The 8889-nt window shown below is 45.1% G+C and overlaps 1 protein-coding gene across 1 annotated transcript; it reads right to left on the bottom strand.

Moving 5' to 3' along the window:
- Window positions 1-762: 762 nt before the first annotated feature.
- Window positions 763-3897, bottom strand: LOC137757272 (zinc finger X-linked protein ZXDB-like). Its single transcript, XM_068533959.1, has one exon. The coding sequence runs from the start codon at window positions 3758-3760 to the stop codon at window positions 1277-1279; it is 2484 nt and encodes an 827-aa protein (XP_068390060.1). The 5' UTR covers window positions 3761-3897; the 3' UTR covers window positions 763-1276.
- Window positions 3898-8889: the final 4992 nt, after the last annotated feature.

The raw sequence follows: 8889 nt of genomic DNA, 5'->3' as shown, positions 1-8889 counted from the left end.
TCATGTCAAAGTCCTGGCTGACAATTTCTACAACAGCAAAGACTCCCATCATCAAAAGAGGTGAGGAAGATAAATGCGGAGCAGAGTCAAAACATTTTTTGCTACTTATTTTTTTCTTGTTAGTTCTACCTTTAAGAAACTATTTTGGCATTGAACAATATTTCTAACAAACTTTTAATACATGCCTTCAACAGCATTTCTTCCTCCACTAATAGTAACTCTACAAGAACAATTCATGATATCAGAAGCACAGGTAATCATGAATTAATGCACCAATCACCAGCAGCTGCAAATATCACAAAAGAGAAAACCAGACATTATGTGCCACCTGCTAAAAGAACACAACACGACATATGAAACATTCCTACCCACCAAATCATATTTCCATTCTGATCAAGTCTCTAGATCCAACTACCAAATTAAGGAAACAGAGGGTAGGGGAACTTAATAGCACAGGGATATAATTATCAAAACTTAAAACTGTGGCAAATGCTACATGTGAAACAACTTCCTTTCTTCAATGAATAAAATTGCAAGAAAAGAGACAACAGGGTAACATACAGATTAAAAAGACAGTTAAGAGGCTTACTGGGATTCTAATTGTTAAAAATATTAAAACAAATAGCATTTATGAGACAATTATAAGTTGGAACCCTGACAGTATCAAAGAACTACTGTTAACTTTAAGTATGATAATGGAACTGAAGATTTTTCCAAAAGAGCCCATGTTTATAGAAATATATACTGCATATTTATGGTGGAAATGATGTGATATCTGGTATTTATTTTAAAATAATACTGGGAGAGGGTGAGAATGGAGATTATATAAACAAAAATGTTCATGAATTGATAATAGCTGAAGTTGGGTGTCATATACATGAATGTTCATTCTACTATTATGTGTATTTTATGCATGTTTGAAAAAAAGCACATGCAACATCACTGAAAAATGTCCTAATTTTTTTTCAAGGAAAGAAGCATATTATCAAGGAATCATAGAGGTGAAAAGACCTTAGAAACAATCTATTCAAACAACCTCATTTTATAAATAAGGAAATTAAGGCTCAGATAGGATAAGTGACTTGCTCAGGGTCACACAACCTGTCAGTTCCAGACTCAAGATCAGAATTTAAATCTCCAAACTTGTAGCCCAGGGCTCTGTTCTTTTTCAAACCTATAAGAAATGACTGCATTTAAACATTTAGTCCAGAATACTCTTAAAACTGAGTGTCATCAATAAAATAAGCCATGTGGCAAGGAATGAATAGAGTTTAGTTCATACCAAAAATGAGCTGCCAGTCACTGTGATAAGATCTGTTTCTTTCTGAGACCCATGGTTTCCTGCTGGATTGGAGAATGCAAACTGGGTTTCTTCCTCCTGTCCAAAGAAGTCAGAGTCAGGGCGTACGTTCCATTCCGTTTTGGTTGGCGGCAGTAGTTCCGAGACACTGTTTTCACAAAGGGTGCTTGAAGGAGTCAGAGCATCTGTGTCAACTGTTAGCTTACTGCTGGGGGTCAAAGCTTGGGGCTCTTGATTCGAGGTTTTCATAGCCAAAGAGCTCAGAGATCCCAACGGCCCCGCACTTAGACTTGAGACATCATCTGTATCTAAGGGACTCTGCTGAAAACCAGCGGCTGTCGTTCCAAAGAAGAGTGAGGTATCCAGACTTTGAGGAAGGTCACTGGTGGCCATCAAGGCCTGAGGGTCCACCGCCTGCCCTAAGGAATTATTATTATTATTAGCAGGGAGCTTCCCTGCCAGAGTTGAGTTCACAGAAGCCACATCAATAGTCAAGATCCCAGAGTTCAACAATGCGGTGTCCAATACCGCAGCAGAACTATTACCAGGCACATCAGAGAAGAGAGACACAAGCTCTGCATCACCGAGGTCATTCTGCCCCTGGCTGGTAAGTTCACTGCTCGGCGTAAGAAAATTTGCAGCTCCTAGCTGAGCTAAGAGATCCTGGCGCAGGTTGTGCCTTTTGGCCATGTGGGTCTTCATGCTGTGCTTGGATGTGAAGAGTTTATTACAAGTGGAGACTGGGCATCGGATTTTCCAAGTGTCCACATCCTGCAAGTGTTTCTTGGAGTGAATGTAGAGACTACTGCGAGCAGAGAACCTGGCACAGCAGCCTTCCACGGGGCACACAAAAGGCTTTGTGCCCAGGTGGGTTATGCTGTGGCCTTTCAGATGTTCGGCCCTCGTGAAAGATTTCCCACAGCCTTCTACAGGACACATGAACCTCCGGTCATCGTCGTGCTTCCTTTTGTGTCTTAGGAGTTTGGACATGCTGGTGAAGTTCCAGCCACAGCCCTCGAAGTCACAAAGGAACGGTCTCTCACCAGTGTGGCTCCGAAGGTGAATTTTCAACCTACAAGCCTTGTCGTACTGTTTGCTGCAGCCAGGAAAGGAGCAGGAAAAGAGTTCCTGTTCCCTGAAGTGGGCGCGGTTATGGGAAAACAGGGCACTCACTGTGATAAACGTCTTCTTGCAGCCCGAAAACGCGCACTGGTAGGGTCTCTCAGGCTCGAAGTGGCTGCGCTGGTGGGCGCTGAGTTTGGCCTGCGTGGGGAAGGTCTCCTCACACACCTCGCATTTGAATGAGTTCTCCTGCTCATGGCCCTTCATGTGCGCTTTGAGGTTATACACCGTGGTGAAGCTCTTGCCACAGCCCTCTGCTGGGCAGCCAAAGGGCCTCAGTTTGTCGTGTGACTGCAGGTGCCTCTTGAGCTTGTACGAGGTAGTGAAGGTCCAGCCGCAACCGCCCAGGGGGCACTTGAAGGGCCGCTGGCCCTGGCTGCTGCTGTGCGTCAGCAGGTGCACCTTCAGCTGGTGCTTCTTGGCAAAGGTTTGTCCGCACTGCGCCTCAGGACACAGGTACAGCACCAGGCCCTGGCCCGGGCCTAGCGGCCCGCGGGGGCTCTCAGCAGCAACCGGGCCCTCCGCCTCCTCCTCGGGCGCTGGGGCGGGCGCGGGTTCGGCCCGCTCGGCCAGCAGGAGGTCGGGCGGCAGCTCGGGACAGTCGCCAGGCTGCGCGGCGTGTAGGATCCCCGCTTGCGGGGCGATCAGACCCCCGGGCTGCGGGGCAGGGGCGACCCCAGGCGCCCAGGCTGGCGGCGGGGGCGTGGCCAGGGTGAGGACGCCGTTCTCGAAGCGCAACAGCAGGTTTTGGTTGTGAATGGTGACGGTGCCCGCGAAGGCCGCGGCGGGGCCCATGCCTGGGGCGGGGATCGGGGCCAGGGCCGGGACTGGGGCGCGGATAGCGGACAGGCAGCTGGGGACCAGCGAAGGGCGGCCCTCGGGGTTCGCGCCGCTTTCGTGCCCCTGGAACCGTGGGCCCAGCCCGGCCTCCTCCCTCCATAGGGGCCCTGCGGCCTGGCCGGCGCCCGTGGAATCTACGTCTCCACCCACCGGGTCCAGCAGCACCAGGAAGAAGTCATCGCCGCCGCCGCCGCCGCCGCCGCCGCCGCCGCCGCCGCCGCCGCCGCCGCCGCCGCCGCCGCCACCAGCGTGATCGGGCCTCGGCACCAACGGGCTAGGGCCCGGGCCCGGGGAGGCCGCGCGGTCCTCCTCACGCTGCCGCCCGGGCCCGCCATCTTGGGGGCCCCGGAGCAGCAGGAGGCGGCGCGCGGGGGCCTGGCCGGCCCGCGGGTCAGGACCTCCGTGGATCCGGCCGCCGCCCCCGGGGCTGCCAGCGCCGCCGCCCTGTCGCGACCCGCGAGCCGGGAGCAGCCTCGGGATTTCCATCTCCGCGTCCATGAGGCTCCGCTGGAACCAGAGTCGCGGAGGAGGCGCGACCCCGCCCCCTGCCGCGGGCCCGAACACGTTCCTGAAAGGAAAAAAAAAAAAAATGTGCAATGCGCAGAAACTGGCCCTATCAGATATTAAAACGTGTTTAACGCCACCGTGATTTAAATATTCTGGTACTGGGTCTCTAGAACAGAATAGAAAGCCCAGGGACAGAGCCTCGTATACATAATAAGTTCCACAGTTAATATTAGTAGGAAATCAAGGAGGTCTTCCCAGATACAGGGGAAATGGTGCTGGAATGAATACCTTAGGTATCTATCTGCTAAATGCAACATAAATCGGTACCTCACTACCGATTTATGTACCAAAATAAGCACACCCCCAGCCCCTCCCAGTGCTAAACATGGTGGTTAGCACTTATCCTGTATTAAACATTGTTTACTGGGTGGCTGGCTGGATTAATGGATGACAGAAAATTCCTGAGAGAATACGCTATGTGTCAAGATTAAACAACCATAGTGCTAGCAATTCCTACTGAAAAGGTTGTCTTTTAAAAAAATTTCCTGGACAGCTTCCATATCCAGAACTGTCTTGAGCAATGTCTTCAGGAAAATTTGTCGCACTGTTAAATTTTTTGTCCTGCTGGTGCAGAGACTAGAATGAGTAAGAGGTGGGGCCAAAGCAGATTAGCACTGTTCAGCCTAGAAATGCAAAGCCTGGAGGATGAAACAATTTATACTGAAATCTGAAGAACCCAACCTACTCCTGGGTTCTCCCTATAAGGTGCACAACCTAAACCAACTCTTTGCTCTTCCACCATTGGTTGCACCATGGTAAATTTTATGTCCAATCTCACAGCATGATGAGGACATTCCTCAGCTTACTCTAGATTCTCCAGCACATGGAGGTCTCTGGACAAGAGTACTAGTTAAATGTGATAAGGTTAAACCCTAAGTTACTGCAGTGGACTCTCCTGAGAACAAGGCACAGATGCCTTTTGCATGCCCAATAGCCCCAATGTGCCTGCTTGCATTTAAGTGTGGTGGCCTAGTCTCACTGTAATGGATTTGGCCTGTGATGCCTAATGATCTTATTAATGTTGATGGTGATCCTCCAATTTGTCTGTCATCAGTGAGTTGGGAATTGATATAAATACAGGGTGAATTAATCTGGCAAGAGAAAGGTTTAGAGTGATGACTAGATTATGGGATACCTTTAGTTTACGTAATCCCTTCATTCCCCTCTTTTAATGATAATGGACACTTGCTGATCTCTTGATTAAAAGATCAAGTTTTTCATCCATAACAATTCAAACCTCATCAAAATTTCTACATCACATATTTTTCTTTCTATTACATTTTTTGGAGGAAACATTTTTTTTCAAATCTGAGGTATAGAGGAATGCATAAAACATATCTGCCAGGTTTAGATAATTTATAAAAGCAAACACCCGTGTAACCAGCACCAATGTCAAGAAATAGACCATTGCCAGCCTTCCAGAATACATCCACCGTATTCCTCCCAATCACAAACCATACCCTCCCCTATGGATAGAGTCGTTATCTTGACTTTGTGATAATCATTTCAGTGCTTTTTTTTTTTTTAATATGACTTTACAACTTTTGTATGCATCCCTAAACAATACAGTTTATATGAAGTTATATCAACAGAATCATGCTGCATGCTCCCTTTTATGGCCTGCTTCTTTCACTGTGTATCATATTTATTTGAGAGACTCATCCATGTTGTTCCTAGTAGCCATAGATCTTTTGTCTCCATTGTTGACTAGCATTCCAGTGCATGATTTTAGCAAAGTGATTATGATATGATTATATCATTCTACACTGGATGAACACTGGGTTCATCCAGGGTTGTTTTTAGCTTTTTATTATGAACAATGGTGCAATGAACATCCTTGGGCATTTTTCATGGGACTCATGTTTAAAAGTCTCTTGGGTATATATGCAAGAACAGAATCACTGGCCCACAGAGTATGCATATCTTCAGCTTTTCTACACGATGCCAAATTGTTTTCTATAGTGGTTGTACCAATTTACAATCCCACCAGTAACACAGAGAGTCCCTGCTCCTGCACATCTTCATCTACACCAAGTATTGCCAGAATTTAATTTACTGTTTTTCACCACTACTATTAAGTTTGGACACGTTCTCATGTTTATGAACCTCTTGGATTTTCTCTTCTGTGAAAAGCCTGTTCATGTTCAACTCTTTCACCATTTTTCTATTCTATTTTCCATCTTGTCCTTACTGATCCAATGAGTTTTTTATGTGTTTTAAATACCAGTCCATTGGTGGTTATATGTGTGGCCAAAATAGTCCTTTGCTTTGTTGTTTATATTTTCTCTTGCTTTATGCTGTGCTTTGTGAACAAATCTTAATTATAACATACTTAATTATATATCATACTTAATTATAACGTAGTCAAATTTATCATTCTTTTCCTTGTGGTTAGTGCCTTTCTGTTTCGAGAAATCTGTCCCTGCCCTGGGGCCATGAAAATATTCTCTATATTTCCTTCTGAAATATTTGTGGTTTTGCCTTTCACAAAGGCAAAATTATTAGGTCATAATTCACCTACAAGTGATGTTTGTGTATAATGTTGAGTAGGGTTTCATTCTTTTTCTTCATGTGGATATCTGATTGTCTCAGTGAACCACTTATTGAAAAGTCTGCCCTTTTACTATTGATTTGCAGTGCCACATGTGTCATAAATCAAGCATCTACCTATGTATGGGCTAGTTTGTGTACTCTCTATTAAGTACCATGGTTCTATTTATCTGTCCATTTAAAATACCACATATCAATATTAATTACTACAGATCTATAAACAATTCTGATCTTTGGATAAGGCCACTCAATTCTGCCGTGTTCTTCAAGAATGTCTAGGTTATTTTTGGCCCGTCTCAACTCCACTTAAATTACCAATTCATCAGAAAAGGTTCAACCAAAATCTTGTTGGAGGTTCTAATTAGGATTGCGTTGAACTTTTAGATTTGACTTCTTGTCAATAATATGGAATGTTATTGAATAGATATGGTCTATCTCTCCTTTTAATAAGAACTTCCTTAACGTGTCCCAATAATATTTCATATTTTTCCTATAAGAGGACATTTTATCCTAGGTACTTCATATTTCGCAAATACTGCCTTTGAAACTTTCATTTTGTAAATTTGTTGCTGGTAAATAGAATACAATTGGCTTCTGTATGTTGATATTTTATCCTACAAACAGCTATCTAAACTCTTTTATTGATTCTACCAATTTGTAAATACCTGTAGAATATAGTGTACACAATCATGTCATCTGCAAACAATGTCAGTCTTACTTCTTCCTTTCCGAGCATTTTGTTCCTTCTTTTTCCCCTTACTACTCTTTCCGGGTGATAGTGGACATTCTTACTTGATGCAGCTGTCAAAAGAAGGCTTTCAGTAATTCCAGGAATGATATTTGCTGTAGGTGTTGTGTTCTGTAGCAATCTGGATCCAATCAGGAGATGGAAAGTACACAGTGGACAGGGGAATTTTAACATAAAGTGAAGCATAATGTTTAACATAAAGAATTATTAAACTATGACAAATGTAGAATATATAAGATATAGGAAAACTCTATATGGTATCCTGGGCCTGAGGGAGCATACCCAAGGAAAGACAAACTTGGAATGTGGGTCCCTCCCCAGGACTGGAGGTCACACCTCATTGGACAAGGTGTAGGAGAACCTACTGGATGGCAGAGAAGTTTGCTGGTTTGCCAGCGCCAGAGCAGGTCTGCAGAACCAGAGCTGGTCTACAGTTGCAAGCTAAGCAGGAAGGTACCCTCTGGAGCACATCAGTGTGGACAAGCCACTGCTGGCGGCCAGCATGTAGACGTGTAGTAGGAGCAAGTGTCCTGGTGGAGTTGGAGGCCTGGAGCTAACAATGTCCTATACATAGGATCCTGAGGGCCTTGGTGTTGTAAGGGCTGCAGCCTTGGGAGAAGTACAGGAGGTAACGTTAGTGGTGAGGTGGGGTGGGTCAGGAGAGCAATCAAGTAGAGGAAATCAGCGGGTAGGTGGCTGGCTTGGAGCACAGGATGTCCCTATGAAGAGGGCCACAGAAAGCCAATGACCAGGCCACACTGGGATGGCACACTCGATAGGACAGTTGTTCTGGGCACGTGCTTGGGGCCGAGCACCTAGGATATCCTTACACCCACACTTCTGACAGCCAGAAGTCACAGGAGAGCCACTTTCTCCTTCAGTAACATTGTGATCACTTTGAAGGAGAGATGCTTAAAGTAATTCATCCATTATCAGAGAGAATATATTAAAGGGTGAATTTAGAACAGGGAGAACATTAACGACTGGCTTCATATCCTTTATCAGTTTAGGGGGGTCCCTTCTATTGTTAACTTGCATGAATAGTAGGCACCCTATCTATCATCATATTGTTTCTCTGGTGAATTAATGATTAAAGCAGCAGGACTGGCCACTTCCAGAGTTTTAATAGACTGCTTACAATTCTTGTTGGACCCATGGTTCCCTGGCCTGAAATGAGTTTTGCTGCAAAACCCAGGCTCTGGCACAAAAGGGTGTCATAGGCAGAGAGCCTGTGAACTCTGCATTCTAGTCCTACCCAGGGCTTGTCTGCTCTACCTGCAAGGAGAGCCTTGGTGTGTGGTGAGATTGCTTCTTCCACCATGAGTGTGAATATCACATGTTCTCCTCAGGAATAGACTAGTTTATACCTGAGATGTTGCTCTACTCTCTTGGTAGCTGCACCTACCAAGATGAAGATACTTGGATTCCATTTAAAGCCATGCTCATCAGAGCCCTGTCCATGGAGGAGCAGGGCAAAAGATTCCTGTGTTAGTCTTACAAAGTGTATGTGTTTACCAGTGTTGGCAATTTGAGTGCTTTAATTGCACTTTTCTCGATTGCCTTTAGGCTCCAAAATGGACAAATATTGATGGGGGAAAATGGCACATAATTTTGCCATTCTTAAGTGACAGATGATCTATTCTTTAGTGGTTGAACTGGCATCTTATACTGGGAAGGAGAGACAATTTAATTTTTTAAAAAACTTTTTCTTTCAGTGTGTCCATATTCAATAGATAGAATAAGATACCACTAAATCCAGAGG

This window comes from Eschrichtius robustus, chromosome X (assembly GCF_028021215.1).
Source record: "Eschrichtius robustus isolate mEscRob2 chromosome X, mEscRob2.pri, whole genome shotgun sequence".
NCBI classification, from domain to species: Eukaryota; Metazoa; Chordata; class Mammalia; order Artiodactyla; family Eschrichtiidae; genus Eschrichtius; species Eschrichtius robustus.
This window is presented reverse-complemented; position numbering and strand designations above follow the sequence as displayed.